This window comes from Poromitra crassiceps, assembly GCF_964638095.1.
Source record: "Poromitra crassiceps genome assembly, chromosome: 7".
Classification (NCBI taxonomy): domain Eukaryota; kingdom Metazoa; phylum Chordata; class Actinopteri; order Beryciformes; family Melamphaidae; genus Poromitra; species Poromitra crassiceps.
Window position 1 is genome coordinate 30,444,037 of NC_139628.1, and position 17,422 is coordinate 30,461,458.

The 17,422-nt window shown below is 46.1% G+C and overlaps 1 protein-coding gene across 1 annotated transcript; it reads right to left on the minus strand.

Moving 5' to 3' along the window:
- Positions 1-261: 261 nt before the first annotated feature.
- On the minus strand, positions 262-14,191 carry LOC310780298 (ras-related protein Rab-38). Its single transcript, XM_083640871.1, has 5 exons — positions 14,025-14,191; positions 13,298-13,658; positions 8,501-8,631; positions 6,379-6,528; positions 262-726 (listed from the first exon to the last, which is right to left on the minus strand). The coding sequence occupies exons 2-5, from the start codon at positions 13,491-13,493 to the stop codon at positions 526-528; spliced, it is 678 nt and encodes a 225-aa protein (XP_083496997.1). The 5' UTR covers positions 13,494-13,658; positions 14,025-14,191; the 3' UTR covers positions 262-525.
- Positions 14,192-17,422: the final 3,231 nt, after the last annotated feature.

Genomic DNA, 17,422 nt, shown 5'->3' on the forward strand with positions numbered 1-17,422 from the left:
CCTGCCCCCTCCTCTAGTCGCGGTCTCTGTCTCTGGGCTTGACCCCACCCACTCCTCTAGTCCTCTCCTCTAGTTGTGGTCTCTGTCTCTGGGCTTGACCCCACCCACTCATCTAGTCCCCTCCTCTAGTCGTGGTCTCTGGGCTTGGCCCCGCCCCCTCATCTAGTCACGGTCTCTGTCGCTGGGCTTGGCCCCGCCCCCTCCTCTAATCATGGTCTGTCTCTGGGCTTGGCCCTGCCCCCTCCTCTAGTCGTGGTCTCTCTCTGGGCTTTGCCCTGCCCCTCCTCTAGTTGTGGTCTCTGTCTCTGGACTTGACCCCGCCCACTCCTCTAGTCCTCCCCTCTAGTCGTGGTCTCTGTCTCTGGGCTTGACCCCGCCCACTCCTCTAGTCCTCTCCTCTAGTCATGGTCTCTGTCTCTGGGCTTGACCCCGCCCACTCCTCTAGTCGTGGTCTCTGTCTCTGGGCTTGACCCCGCCCCCTCCTGTAGTTGTGTTCTCTCTCTGGGCTTGGCCCCGCCCCCTCCTCTAGTCGTGGTCTCTGTCTCTGGGCTTGAGGGCGGGGCACCCCGAGCAGCCGCTCAGTCTCTTCTCCTTCACGTTGTAGTCCAATTGCGGCAGCACCAGGATGCCCGAGTCTGCCACCTCGCTCCTCGCCGCTCGCTCCTCCTCCACCGCCATGATGTTCTGCACCAGGCACGTGATGGCCGCGTCGATGTTGGTGTTGTCCTGCAGAGAGAGAGAGAGGGAGAGGGAGAAGAGAGAGGGGGAGAAAGAGAGGGAGGGAGGGAGAGAGGGGGAGAAAGAGAGGGAGGGAGAGGGAGAAGAAGAGAGAGTGGGAGGGAGAGGGAGAAAGAGTGAGACACAAACAACGCAACAAAGTCCATCACTAAGAGCATTCCTCGCGTTCTTGTAGCAAACTGCAGTTCTGAATTTTGTGATGCAACACGAGCGCATTTTGCAGTGTCACGCATTGGAGGAAGAGTTGATGATATCCAACAACTGCTAAATGAACAACTGCCAATGATGAAGCAGCCGTTTCTGCAGTGAACACATACCAACAACCGTCACAGTGTCCAACTTGTAAGTAGTAAGCTAGCGCTCTGATCTGATCCCAGTCTGTAAGCAGCTCAGTGGGATCTGATCCCAGTCTGTAAGCAGCTCAGTGGGATCTGATCCCAGTCTGTAAGTAGCTCAGTGGGATCTGATCCTAGTCTTCACCCTAGGAATCGAGCGTGAGATTCCTAGTCAAATGAATTACAGCCATAGCTGTAAAACCCATAAAAACAGATTTGCTCAGCATGGTCACACTGTGGCACTGATGTCAGATGTCCTTGTGATAAGTAGTAATAATTTATGTTGATGCAGAATGAATAAGGTTGGGTTACTATTTAAAAATAAATGTCAAAACAAAACAAAAACAAAGTATTTGAATACTGATTTAGACATGGATTTATACAATGGCTACAAAGCTTCAACGCTTCCAATCATTCTGTCAGCCCTATTGAGAAAGTATAAAAGCAGACGTTCCTCTTCTGCAGCCATTTCTCCCATACAGCTTGAGATTAGACAAATTCAGTCAGACAGACAGACAGACAGACAGACAGACAGACTTCTATTTATTTATTTATTTGAACCGTTGAGAACAAATTCTCATTTACAATGGTGACCTGGCCAAGGGGCCGCAGCAAGGGTAAAAAACAATACGTCAGGTCAGCACAAGGCAACACATATAAAATACATACAGTAAATAACGACAAGACAGAAGTAAAATCAGGAAGCAAACAACAACATTCAATCAACAAAGATGCAGAAGGAGGGGGGTTGCTGGGAATGAATGATGGGACTGTAGGGGGAGAGAGGGAGGGAGAGGCCTAACGGCAGGTGCAGCGGTCGACCACGAGCTGTTTCAGGGTGTGTTTGAATTTGAATATGAGAGCTGTGAGTTTGAGTGGGTTTTGAAGTGTGTTCCAGTCATTTGCTGCGGCAAAGCGGAAGGAGTTTACGGCCAATGACAGTACGGGCTTTTGGGATGGTGAGCATGATGAAGTTGCTGGATCTTAGACGGTTAATTGCTGTTGGAAATATGCAGGAGGGATGAGAGGTACTGTGGACACATGCAGAGAACGGACTTGTACACTAGTTGAAGCCAGTGTTGAAGCCGCCTGGTGTGAAGGGAGGGCCAGTCCACGAGTTCATACAGGTCACAGTGGTGAGTGCAAAATGGGGCACTTGAGACACAGACAGACAGACAGACAGAGAGACAGGGTTGTGGCACGAGGCGAAGCCGAGTGCTATAAACCCTGTACCAGTGGTAAATGTGCCCACAAACCCCGACCTCGAGTGGTAAATTTGTTTTCTACAACAGCTACCAAATAATATAAAAAATACACAATTGTAACATCCAATTCATTTATTTATAATCATTACTGGTTGGTTTCAGAATACATTTATCCTTCCGCCACAGAATATAGTTCCATACACAAGATCAATGATTGCACTAAACATTTAGTTGCCTTTGAGCCAAAAAACAACTAACCTATTCCTTAACGGGATTCACAGTTATTGATACATTGCCTGTAAAAGTAGAGTTATTTAAACAGTTATCTAAAGCAGCCCGTTTTGGTGGTGGTGTGTTGATATCTGGTGACGGCAGAGGGCGTTTGTTTGTTTGACAGTCCCCGGTTCGGGGTCCGGGCGCTAGTCCGACCTCCCGCTAGTCCGAACTCGTGACAACTCAAGCTCAGCCAGTTCTCTCTCCCCAATTTCACCATGTCGTTCTTTGTTCACTTCACCCTCCATCTTCATCTAACCACTGCTCAAAACTCAATCCACCCAGTAAATCAAACGTTACTACGAAATCGGACATTTCCTTGTTTAGAGATCGGCCATTTCCTTGTTGAAGATTTGCAGACTGACAGGCTAACAGTGGGCGGAGTCAGCACAGGGACCGGAGTCAGCATCAGGGAGCGGAGTGATACTGCGGTTGGAGCCGAACTGTAGATTGTTGGCATATTTACCACTGTTGCTAGCCAATCAGAATCCAGTATTCACTCATGCTGTTGTAGAATACATGTTAATACATGTTAATAGATGGGCGATGCATGCGGTACAGAAGAAATACGCACCTGTTCTATTTTTGTCAGATCCGACAAGATCAGACATGCGTGTGTGACAGACATGGGTCTGTTCAGGCAGCTGCACTGAGCCGTACCGCAGCTGGTGGACATAGGCCTTTAGCCTGGTTAAAACCACGCCGATCATGTGACGTCACATTCTGTTTTGCTCCACATATCAGTCTGGACTTCCAGCTGCCCACATTGACTTCAGTGGGCGGGAGTCGGCCTACTTGCGTTGACGGACAACTCCTTCAGCCAATCGGCGTAACAACGACAAAAACGTCTTTCCCGTCGAGAAACTGCGCTGGTGCATACTCTTGATCTTGTTATTAATTGTTGTCATTAAGTCTATTTCTGCAATAACTGCACTTATGGCTGTGTTTACTCTATTAACGTAAAGGTTACTGCTCGTTGCTTTGAGCCGTGATTGACTACCATGCAGTCCCTGATTGGCCCTGATTGACTATTGGCTCATTTCCACCACATTTTACTGCCCTGCACAGCTCGTCACCACTCGGCTCTAATCGTATCAGCCCGATGGACGTTTTGCTTCCACCGCGGATCATCTGCCCCCACCCACCCCCGCCCACAGCTGGTCATCATAGCGACCGCATATCTGTCCTTTGCTTATAGCCGAAGTAGGCTATAACATAACGTTACAATTAAATCCATCCACAGAACTTTTAAACTGTTTATGAAATAGTGGTGCCTCTAAATGACCTACAGTGTACATGGGCAAATGTGACAATCGGCCAAGAGAATGGATATCACTTTGTAGTTAGTCAAACTCACAGGCATGCGCTGCGCTGTGCGGGGACGGGAGAGGCGCAACAGAGTGAAGCCTCTACCCCGCGGCCTCTCACCAGGCAAGACCGCGGCTTCACCAAACACCCGCTGCGGCCTAGCGGAGCGCTGCAGCCTGCACTCAGCTACAGAGCTCCCTGAGCTCCCCCGATTTTATTTCACCAGAGGCGAAGGCAGCAACACAAAAGACTGATGGAAATATACATAACAGAAGAGAAGGTAAGACCACTAAACTGGTATGCAGCCGCCAGCATTGCATTGACAGTCAGTAGACAGAGTAAACACGATTCTGCCTGACCAATCAGTCGTCAACAATGTTTTCACGTCACCGTATGAACCCGGGTTCACAGAATAGAACCACGACGAGGCAGGTACTAAAAGTAGCACGACTCGACCCCAATACAAACCGGGCTGGGATAGTTTTTAGTGGTGGAATGAGACCAAAATCGAGTCGAGCGGAGCGGGACCGCGCTACTAGCTGCGGTGGAATTGGGCCATATGACGCAGTCCCTGATTGGCCCTGATTGACTATGACGCAGTCCCTGATTGGCCTGGTTACATTGTAATTTCAGGAAGTTGATGTGGGCGGCTGGAAGGGCTGGAAGTCCACACTGATCCGTGGAGCCAAACAGAATGTGAGGCCACATGATCAGGCTACATTTACCAGACTAGCGCTTCGTCAGATGGCCTCCAGAGGGCGTCTTTGACTGCGAGATGCAGTGTTTCCCGTGCAGAGGCACAAAATCAAGTTGGTCAGTCAGTGTATTAGAAATGGATCTAAATCGATCCACTGGAACAACATCACGTCATGTGGAGATGTACGGACAGCCGACCAGCAGCACTGAACTCAATCCACAATCTGCTCCAAACCCGCCTGTGTAGTAACAGGATTTGTCGACTGTACCATCTGCTGCCCTACGAACTTTAACAGTGTTATTACCGTGTGGTATTTGAGTAACGTTAGGGGAATTAGATTACTTAATAATAGAATAGAATAGAATTGAACACATGCACCGTGGTCTGGTCTGTACAGGATCTGCGCTTACTGTAAATACATGCAGAGGGTTTCTGGCGTCCCCCTTGTGGATAAGCGTGTTACAACAAAGCCCATCGATCGTAACAATGTACAATGTAAGTATAGCTGTAATGCACAAACGTGTTGAAGAAGGCCTGCCTTGTGTTCACTTTGTACCAGGCCTTAGATTCAAAGGAACACAGAATGAGAGGGTGTACTTTAGTCTGAGAAATAAAACAAATTGAATAAGTCGATAAATAGATAGATCCAGTTAACCTAATGCAACACATCTACAACAATAAGACCCTTGTCGACAACTCTAAAGGGGGCAGAAGTCTATTGAGCCTTGCTCCTACTAATTAAAGCTGAAATGGGCCGCTTGGCACGCGCTGGCTGGCCCAAATAGCAGCGGGGGGAAAGCTTGAGTTTTGGCCATCTTTCTCTCGCAGGATTAGGGGCTAGTTTTCTGTTCCGATTCGACGCTTCCTGACTGTGCCACAAAGACAATTTCCCGCCAGTGATCAGATCTATCTATATATAAATAATATCTAATTATATATAGGACCAACTCGCTCGGGAGATTTCTACGTTATCGTTGTTGTTCTTGTAGAAGAATGAAAATATGATTGCTTTACTGTTTACCAATGCACAACTGTACCTTGATTTGCAATAAAAAAAAAAGATATATATATTTTTTTATAATAATAGAAATAATATCATATATTTGGGCAAATAGGGCAAAGCTACGCTGTTTCAATTAGTGGTGATGGGACGCTCTTCAATGTTTTTGTGATTTTATTTGATAAAGAAGCAGATCATATTTTCATTCTCTGTGAGTGAGCAGTACAGATGTGCACACGCACACACAAGCCATTTCAATATCAAGACTGTCATTACATTGAAGGCCACCAGAGGTCGCCGCTATTTCCTGGTTACAGCTCCCGAGTCCGACTCTACTCTGACGTATGCACGCACTGCACAGATGCACTCAAGGCAAAATTATGCTCAACGTTACATACGGATATGCATATGGGCGGAGCTTTCTGTCTGTACTCTGTGAGTCTGCGTTCATTTTGTGCGTAATTCTGCAAGTTTTCTGAAAGCTTACGGATACGGATGAAACAGAGCGGTACCACACACACAGTCACACATTTGACTCTATACTGCCCACTAGTGGTGGGCTTGCTTAACATGATACCAACGTGAAAGACTCATGGAAGTATGTGGGCAGTGACGGTTAAAATGAACTTATTTATTTTCATGTGAAAATGGAGCATAATTGGGCCATTACGCGACCGCATTTTAACACACATTTTTTTTTAAATCGACCAATGTTGTCATTTTCCTTGTGAGGACAGCCTGGTTTGAGGGGCTGGTGAGAACAAGGGACACACACGCATGCACACGCACACGCACACACACACACACACAACAGCATCTTACCTTGGCGGAGGTCTCGTACCAGCCGACGAAGCCGTGATCTCTAGAGAAGCTCTCCAGTTTGGGCACTTTGGAGCACAAACCCTGGCTCTGCTGGTCACACTTGTTAGCCAATAGAACGGCAGGAACCGGCCTCCCGTTGCCCAGGGCGACCTACCGCAACCAGGAAGTAGACAAGTTGAGGAAAACACCAATTCTCTCACTGATTCGCTCATCCATTCTTTGATTCTTTGCTCGGAAATCTGATTTTTATCCCCATATAATAACAATAATGTTTTGGAAATGAATTATTTTCAATGAAAATTAATTATATATCACTCTTCTGTGTTTCTTCCATCTAGCCGTCTTTCAATCAGTTCACAAAGGTAGCCAGCAGGTCCATGTTTTATCTGCTTTCAAAGAGCTGGAGACCTTGGCGAAGTCTCTGCGTACTCCCACACACACTCTGAAGAAAAGTATCCACCTTAACTCACTTTAACACGTTCACTGCCAATGACGAGTTGACTCGTCAAACACAATCCAACCGTTCACTGCCAATGACGAGTTGACTCGTCAAAAAAAAAAAAAAAAAAATTTGACGGTGCTACGTGGATCAATGTCCCCCACGTCTCCTATAAAAATATTGGAAGTATTGAATGTGTATAATCTATTTTACCGACCAACTAAGTGGCGACAGTGCTCTCCCGACAGAGAGAAAGCCAACCAAAAACAGCCGCGGGAGCAAGCCATTCTCAAGGAAATGGCTTGGCGATTTTACAGTCATCAGTCACCAGACTCGCCGAGAGCGGCCGCGCCAGCAGCAGCACACAGAGAGCGGAGAGCGGTGCTGGCGTGGGGGATTGCAAATTTGCATAATAGATTATGGGTGAAACACACTTTGAAACACCCGCAGAAAGGCCAGAATCGCACGCATTCCGAAAACCCAGAAACGAACGAGCCTCATTCTCATACTGTAGGCGAAAACGCTTTCACGCTGCTGCACACCGGCGCACAACGGTGGGGGGTTCCAAAAATAGACTGGGTGGGCAGCATAAAGCCTAGAATCGCACAAAGCTTCATCAAAGCTCTCAACCGAAAATCCAAGAAACGATTGAGTCCCATCCACAGTCCACACTCGCCACACTCGCCGACGAGGGGCCGCCAGAGAGGGAGGCTGCTCACTGCTCAGACAGGCAGGAGAAACTGGCTTGTGACAAACGCCACCAGACACGCCCACGGAGGGAGGAGTTTAAAGGAGAGGGTGTTCAGAACTATATTGTTCAGATGTCTGATCTCTCACTGATGCCAAAAATAAATGGTTAAAGTGACTGTTCTGCCTGTTTGATTGAATTTCACAAAACTGCGATTATCTCAGCTTCCTGTCTCACACGCTGAAACCATGCTGTACTCAACGGCTAATATCTACATAACTACTAACTCTACAAACTAACTCTTTTAGACAGAGAAAGCACACATTCTATTAGTACTTTTGTGAACTTCGTGTTCACAAAGTCCAAGCAGAAAATTATCCTCGGCTCTTGTAAAATGAGCCAGAATCCTCAAAAAACGGCTTGGCAGAAGCTACCTACAGTAAAAAAAAAATGGCTGGCAGTGAATGTGTTAACAGTGTTAACAAACAGCTGCTGGTGTGCATTCCTGGGCTCATGCAACAACAGTTATCACTGCCGTTATCGCTCTCTCTCCACCTTCACTAAGATATCCAATATCAAGACCCTCACTGACCTGTAAAGCAAACAAGTGAAGGCACACTACTCCGGTGATTCTCAAATGGGGGTCCGGGGACCCCCAGGGGTCCCTGGCACTTTGCCAGGGGGTCCTGAAGTTTTCAGGAAAATCAAAAGTAAAACTTTTTTTTTGCAAAAGTTTCCTAGTTCAACGAAAAAACATGTTATGCTTTCAATCTAAAACGGTTCATGGATTACATTCTAATCTAACAAACCTATCAATTTAAAACTCAAGCACGTTAACCGTGGAAACAATTAAGCTTAGCCCAAAATCACACATCAGAATGAGGGGGAGGGGGGGGGGTGTCCCCGGTATATTTTCTATCTTGTAAGGGCTCCCTCCTTCGCTGAAAAACATTTGAGAACCTCTGCACTCCTCCATTCCCTCTCTGCCAGTTTACCTTGGAGTCCAGGTCTCCTTTCCACTTGAGGATGGCCTGAAACGTGGAGAGCCGGGTCATGTCAAAGACGACCAGCGCCCCCACCGCCTCTCTGTAGTACACACGCGTCATGTTGCCGTAGCGCTCCTGACCTATAGGAGCAAGGAAACCAAAGTTTAAATAAAAACACGACAGAGTTAAATATTCATCAGAATGTTCATGTTGGGGGGGGGGGGGGTTTGTTCCTGCTATTAGTTGTTGATTTGCAAAGACAATCTCACACGTCACGTGTCGAGACTGAAAGATACTTGTAGCACCGAAAATGTGGCTTGAACAAAAGGGAAGTGAGTAAACAACAGTTGAACCACTCCGATGTTCTGGAAAGGATCTGAAAAGGTCAGTCACACTATGGTCACTTTCTGAGCGAGCCGCGAAGCAGGAACTCCTCATAAGTTTCACCTGACAAGTTGATTACATAGCTAAAGGTTCACTTTATTAGACACCTTATGCCTGAACTTCACTTAGAGTAGAGACCAAAACAGACTTGTTGTTTTGCCATCTTGAAGATGGAGAGAGTCTCAGTGTTTGTGGTTTGCCAGAAGGTGAAAACAGTTGAGAAGGAAAGGCAATCCTTTTATCAATATGACTTTATACTTTTCCTTCCTAGAAAATAGAATATGTTTATTGGTGACTTCATCATGTACCAGCAGGCACAAATATAAATTCTAGACACTAAAACATCACAGATTTCTTGAACAACTCCGCCCCCTCCCATCGACTAAAATGGCTTTTCTCCCCCTAACTGATCTACTGATCTACCTATCTGGTTTACACATTTGAATGATCTATCCCTGCGTTATGCCCCGCCCCCAGCCTCCTGTTTCAACAGCAAATACATCACGGTTGAGTTCAGCCGCGACAACACGTAGCAAAACGAAACGGCAGTGCTTCGAACACCCTGTTGCTGACGCAAGCGTCGCACCTATCTGTTGGTTCCACTGTGTGTACACTGTCTCTTTAAACGGCGGGGTTTATATATACATGTCACTGCTGATCGGGTAACACCTCTGACACACCCACTAAACAAGAGACAACATACCCCAAAAGCCTGTTGCGCACCATTGCAACCCGTTTCGAGGAAACATGACGGAAAACGGAAAACACACCGTTTAACAGATTGAACACACCCCACATTAACGAAGCAAGCATGCTCTCAAAATGCTGTTTCATTGTGGCTTTAAATTCAGGACATTTTAAGAATGTGACATTACTAAATATATAAAATATATAAATATACTAAATATATGATTGCTGGCATGAAAATAAAACACGTGATAGATTGTCATTGAAGTGATTTGCTATCTAAAGACCCTTTGCAACATTGAAAAACAAAAGCGAAAGCAACATTTCAGGTTTGAACACTTAATTATCCTGGGAAAGTTGACTAAGCACACTTCCTCTTTTTCAGCGACACGCTGCGTCACACTCGTACAGTACAACAACACAGAGACATGTCTCATCCCAAATCTAATTCAATCCCTCAAATGAGATTTTGCAAAATGCATCAAATTTAATAATGTCTTAAGTTGTTTTTCATACTGCTGACTTTCATTCTGACTCGAGTTAGAAATTATCTTCTGCAGTGACTCAAACTGTGGAAAAATCCCTTCACCCTGAATGGGCCCTTTTCACAGCAGCCATTTTGAGTGTCAAAGCATGTTAAACACAGGAGTGACCAGTGACATGAATGAACTGGAACACATGAATGGAATGGAACCATCATCAATGTTATTGATTACCCCCTGTGTTTGCCCTGCTTTCAGACATCAAAATGGCTGATGTGAAAAGGGCCGATTGCGTCAACTGCCACACTGCTTCTTGGAGGGGTGGAGCCTCAGATCCCCCTCCCACTCTGACCTTCCCAATTCTTACAAAAATGTATTCAGCCAAACATATATCTTTGCAAAAAGAATTTCCATAGAGGTGAGGTGTCGGTATTGCCTGCGGATTAAGAATGTATTGATGAATTCCATTCTACAACACCAATGGTTGATGCTAGAATGGATCAGTCGGAGGGACATAACCCCGCCTCTGAGCTGCCTCTGAGCCTAAGTCCAACCAATCACCACCCATCGTGTCCCTCCAGCTGATCCATTCTAGCATCAACCCTTCCCAATCCCAGAAGCTGGCTAGCCTCCTATGAATTCCTCGTCCCACCAGTTGTTTGCTGTGTGAATGATATCAAAATCCGCTTGAACAATTGTGGAGAAATAAAACAATGGAAGTGTAAACCTTGACAGTGCTCTGTCCAGTCGACAGTCCATTACGTTGGCTCAAGCCTGAACTAGGCCCCAGACTCTGTACCATTCTTCCCTCTCACAAACATATGACATAAACTGCAACCAAGTGTTGGGGAAACACGATACTGACATTCTGACTGAATATGCTTCTATGAAAATCAACTGTGTGTGTGTGCGTGCGTGTGTGTGTGTGTGCGTGCGTGCGTGTGCGTGTGTCTGAGCGTGCGCGTGAATGAATATATAAATAAGGTTCTATCCTGGAAACTAACTTCCCTCACATGATACTAATATACCAGTGAATCAGCAAGAGAACATCTAGTACATGCACACACACACACGCACGTGTGCACACACACACACACACACACACACACACACACACACACACACACGCACGCATGCACAGATTGCACACACACACACACACACACACACACACACACACACGCACACGCACACACACATACACAAACACTGTAGTGTACATGATCCTATAATTGCAAGATACAAACTCAGGCACACCCGCTTATATTCTAACCTGATACATACACATTCTGCACACACACACACACACACACACACACACACACACACACACACACACAAACACACAAGCAGTCTCAGCATTGTCTTCTGACATCAGAGCAGAGAGAGAGAGCGAGAGGGAGGGAGAGAGAGGGAGACGGAGCGAGAGACAGAGAGAGAGAGAGACTTGACACTTTCTGCTAATGCAACACATCAGATAGAGTTTGACGTTTTGACTGAAAACGATCACTTGACCTTACGTGTCGTGAACTGTTGCATATAGGGGGCAACTGATGGACGCAAACAAGGACTTAGATACACACACACACACACACACATCTGAGATACAATGAGCACTTAGTGAGTGTGTGAGTCAGGGGCGTGGCGTGGGTATAGACAGTGTGGTTGCACTGGGGCACTGTGGGGTAGAGGGGCCCGTGGAGAGAGCAGGCTCTCCATCAGCCCAGAAATACGCCTGTGTTCAAATAAGAACACACATTAGATCTGAAGTGGTGCCGTTTGCAATATTTGCCCTCAAAAGCCAAAGCCATCTCTGTCAGGGGTTTCTTTTTCTATTTGGTCAAATAGTCAGTAGGAATCGATAAGAAAGTGATTATGCTTATTCAACATAAAATCAACATTCATCAACATTAAACACGTTAAAGTCGGCGCCGGTCATGTCAGAACCACAGTGTAAGCGACAGCTCCTCCGCTCTCAGGTGCTGATGCTTGTTTTCAAGTTGAAATACTTTGACTGTCTGTTACCAGGTGTGCGCGCGGCGCGCGTGTGCATGACACAGACCTATTGAGCCAGTTTAAAAGCCTGTATGAAGTGTCTCGGACGGTGCATGCAGCGCCATCACTGGCCACCGGTCTAAAGTCTGACTTGTTCATGTAAATGACGAGCGGCTCTTATCAGCATGTGGCTCAACACCCATAGCTCAGCATGAGGAGACAGAAGATAAACTGCTCTGTGTGTGTGTGTGTGTGTGTGTGTGTGTGTGTGTGTGTGTGTGTGTGTGTGTGTGTGTGTGTGTGTGTGTGTGTGTGTGTGTGTGTGTGTGTGAGAGAGAGAGAGGGAGAGAGAGAGAAGGGTGAAGTGTTTCCCAAGGTGCACCTCAAATGATGTTCCATGAGGGAGACTCACAGTATACAGGTATAGCAAGGGATTATGAGCAAAATACATGGGTGTTTGTTTAATGTGGGATGTAGTGTCAGTCTGTTTGCTGCTGCATCTAATAGACTGTCAGTGATTCCCAAACTTTTCCATATCAAAGATGCCTAATTTACATAGCATAGGACCCCCCATTGATTGTGTCTCTTGGATGCAAATGATAAGATGATAAGATTAATCTTATCAATACTATAAAAAACATTTAAAATGCTAATTTTATTATTAGCCATGATTTCATCCAGAATCCAATGATCTGTAGAGAGATAACAGAAACTATGACCAAAACACTATAATTCTTCTAGACTACCGGTTGGAAATATAATGAAATAATCCAGGGACCACTGGTGGTCCAGCGGACCCCACATTGAGAACCACTGTATAGACTGTCTGTAAAACTATAGACTAATATTCTATACATCTGAAACTCTCGACACTCGCTAACATTTTATTTGGATAACCTACAGAGTAGCTTAGTAGCTAGTTGATATTAAATAAAAAATAGTTTGGCTTTTGTTTGTAGATAATTGTTTTAACAGCTGACTGTAGTTGTGATTCAACAAACAGTTTCTTCCCATTCCACACACCTGCGCACAGTAGCCTATAGGTAGGATATATGTTCATGAATTGTCACATAGGCTATAGCCTAGTACTCTATTATAGAGATCTCTATAGATCAGTGCAGCAAAAATATGACAGGGGACCTTGGGACTATTCAAATAAAGTGTTCCCATTTTAGTCAATAAACTATCGTAGGCTATTCACCACTCCAGCATCATCCCCATAAGCAGTCACACGCAGACAAAATGAGTTTTTACGCACCGGCGATGTCCCACAGCTGCAGCCGCAGCACCGTCTTGTGGTCCCAGTTGAGCACTTTGAGGGCGAAGTCCACTCCGATGGTGGCCCGGTAATGCTGCGAGAAGATCTGGTGCACGTAGCGCTTTATGATGGACGTCTTGCCGACCCCCAGGTCCCCGATCACCAGCACTTTGAGCAGTCGCTCCTGCTGCATCATGGCGAGGGTGTGAGTGTGGGACTGTGTGTTGTTGTTGCCAAATCAGACCGCTACGGGGGCTCCAATTACACCATCGGTTCCGCATGTGAAGAACACAAAGTCATTCAGCTTCTCGTTGCAAAATCTGGAGGGTTTGACCAGTCGCAGGCAGCAGTTCTGTGTGGTCTGCAGGGGGGGACAGAGAGCGATAATCCCCTTTGCTTTTGTTTTTAAATAAACAAACGAGATGCACTGCCCTAAGGACAAACAACAAGTCATGAGGGCGAATCAATTTGAGAAGGAAACTACCATGCAAATGTCACCGCGACATATCATGCAGCAGTAGCCTATTAGGCTAATAATAGCCTAAATTCACTGTTGAGTAGCCTACCACAGACACGAGCACAGACACACTATGCTTAAGGCATCCGAGATCAAACTACTATGAAGTTAGGCCTATAATAACCTCACTATTAGCTAAATACCACAGTGGCAGTCTATAAGCGCGCAGTAGGCTATAGGAATATTAGCCTACTGACTCTGTCAAATTACCGTCTCATGTCCATATGGTAATTCCCCGCGTGTCCAAAAGTTTGCGTCGCAGAGAAAAAAGGAGAACTTGTTGAATTGCTGTCGTGGCCATGTAAAAAAGAAGAAAAGAGCTGTCATCTGTTTAGCCTGCGGTTTGTGTGCACATCACCTCCCGTCCCGCTGCCATGTCCCCGAACAACAAACCAAACTGAACTGACTGTGACAGACACGCCTGTCAACTGTTGCTGCTGCTGGAAGACCACACCCCCATGCTCTCTCTCTCTCTCTCTTAACCTCGCGTCACCAGGCTCTTACTCTCTCTCTCTCTCTCTCTCTCTCTCTCTCTCTCTCTCTCTCTCTCTCTCTCTCTCTCTCTCTCTCTCTCTCTCTCTCTCTCTCTCTGTCTGTCTGTCTGTCTGTCTGTCTGTCTGTCTGTCTGTCTGTCTGTCTGTCTGTCTGTCTGTCTGTCTGTCTGCCTGTCTGTCTGCCTGTCTCTCTGTCTGCCTGCCTGCCTGTCTCTGTCTGTCTTTTGCCTACCCTTCTATTGTCTGTCTTTTTCAACTGAATTCTATTGGCATGAATCACTCTCTCTCACACATAACAGACACACACAGACACACACAGACACACACACACACACACACACACGCACACACGCGCACGCACACGCACACGCACGCACACTCGCGTCATGATACGGGGGAAAAAACTACATCTACCAGCGCGTCTTACATTTCCGTGGTTGCGCACTGGGCGTTTATGCGCAGTGTGTGCAGCATCCCTCATGTTGCTCTAACTGCGCAGCAGGATAAACGGTCTACCGTCTATTACGTCTCTAAATAAACGACCCCCCCCCATCCCCCAAAATAGGGTTATAGGGGCTAAATTATACATATTTTATACTCTGTCTCCTGTAATTTTATTACAACATTCATTGGGTTTAGTACAGTCCATGGGTTTAGTTCTACTGAAAGATAAATGTCCTATCATGTCCCAAACATTCCTGTAGGAGCGTAAATTGTGTCTTTTAGGCCACTTAATCGTGGATTTAGTGAGCATATTTTATTTCACTGTGTGTTTTATATCCTACTGCTTCACAATAATAATTATTATAGAGGTATTTTGCTGTTTGTATAATAGACCTAGCCTGGAGGGGAGGCTGGCCAGCGAGACTACTACTAGACTAGTGCTTTGGTGCGCATTTCCACTGTCCATTACGGTAATGGTACTGATGCGGGATGAGTCAGGCTATATGATGCTGGCTGCTATCTGCTGCCATTTCATCATCAGCTAAACCTACAAACACAGCAAACACAGGCTAGCACGGGGTTCCCCTCTGTCTGCCAGCATCCTGTCAGAGTAAACATCGACGATTTGGCGTTCGACGGAGAGACGCACAGACTGCGCCCGTGCTAAAAGCGAGAGATCGGCTGGTTTTTTTTGCACCTGCCCCGGGTGCGTTTTTCTACCCAACTCGGGGGCCTGACATAACGAGGAAATCAGCCGAGACCAGGCCTACACAGGGTGGGGAGAAAAGACACACACGTCGCTCTCTCTCGTCGTTTGGGCGATTTTCCTGCGTCCCGAGGATCCATCCAGACAGCCTGCTCGGTGCCATGGAGCCTGCAGCATCTTGGTCCTGAACGGCGCAAACAAACACAGTAAGATGAGCAGCCATTCTGGCCTAACGTTAAATTAGACTAGCCTACTACTCTCCTGTTAATCGACTATTTTAATCCTGTAGTTCTGTTATTTGTAGCCTAAAAATGGGAAAGGATGTGTGTTTGGTTAGGGCAGGACACGGGCCTGTCTTCCTGGCATGATGCTCGCAGGCCTGCTGTGATTAAAAAAAAACACATCTATTATAAGACTTGTTTTTAAGCGTAGGCCTACACACTCCGCCTTCAGATCATGCTGGAGTCCATCTTACTAGTAACTCTTAAGGAAATATAGCTTACAATACAAATATCACAGGAAAACTCGCTGCAATCACTACACACACACACACACACACACACACACACACACACACACACACACACACACACACACACACACACACACACACTGAATACCATACCACATCCTACACATAAGCTCCTAGTAGCCTTTTAGCATAGTGAAACCATACCTTAGGAGATAAATAATACTATGATCATTAGGCTATACACTATAAGCTCATATAGTGATACCACAGGAGATTAAAAAAAACAAAATATCAACTCACTATTGAGTCCCATAGACACACTGCAACTCCCTATAGGAATTAGGAATTCCCTATAGGAATAGTGATCCATCTCTCTTTTTTTAGACTGGCAATCTCCAAAGATCGTATATTTGACATGCTGTATAGGCTGTGGACCTAAATTGCCCGTCCGGTATGAGAGGCCTTAAGGCAGCTATTCACTGGGGATCCGGACACGAATGTTTGCATATCGACCCAGCTACGCAGTCCGGCCACAGACAGAGGGTGCTGCCTGGGAGGCTGGCTCTCTGCCCGCCCTGCTGGCTTTGGTGTGAAGGCTGGAGTGGAAAGAGATGTTTTTAGACAGGGGTGGACTTAGTTATTTGGGGGCCCTGGGCAAAGGCAAGCATGGGGTCCCCTGAATCAGCTCTACCCCTCTCGCACTTTTTAATCCATCCTTTCTGTCTATATATTTTGGGTACTTTGCTTTTTCATTTCTTTCGACTTCTCTCTCAGAAACTAATGGAGAGTGAGCTTAAAGTCAAGTTGTATAGCCTGACAGATTAGTTATGGTGGTCAGCATTCAAAACTGAAATAATTTATTGTAAAAAAAAGAGGGGTGTTCTTCAAGAGTAAATTTATAAATGTATAATTTACAAGTAAATAGTTATATTCTTGTTTTTGTGGGGCCCTCCCTTTGCTGAATGATAAGAGCGCCTCCTGTGTTTAGATCAGTGCAGAGCCTCTCAAACTGCCCCTGTTTAGATCAGTGCAGACTAGAGCCTCTCAAACTGCCCCTGTGTTTAGATCAGTACAGAGGCTCTCAAACTGCCTCTGTGTTTAGATCAGTACAGAGCCTCTCAAACTGCCTCTGTGTTTAGATCAGTACAGAGGCTCTCAAACTGCCTCTGTGTTTAGATCAGTACAGAGCCTCTCAAACTGCCTCTGTGTTTAGATCAGTACAGAGCCTCTCAAACTGCCTCTGTGTTTAGATCAGTACAGAGGCTCTCAAACTGCCTCTGTGTTTAGATCAGTACAGAGCCTCTCAAACTGCCTCTCTGTTTAGATCAGTACAGAGCCTCTCAAACTGCCCCTGTGTTTAGATCAGTGCAGAGCCTCTCAAACTGCCTCTGTGTTTAGATCAGTACAGAGCCTCTCAAACTGCCTCTGTTTAGATCAGTACAGAGGCTCTCAAACTGCCCCTGTGTTTAGATCAGTGCAGAGGCTCTCAAAC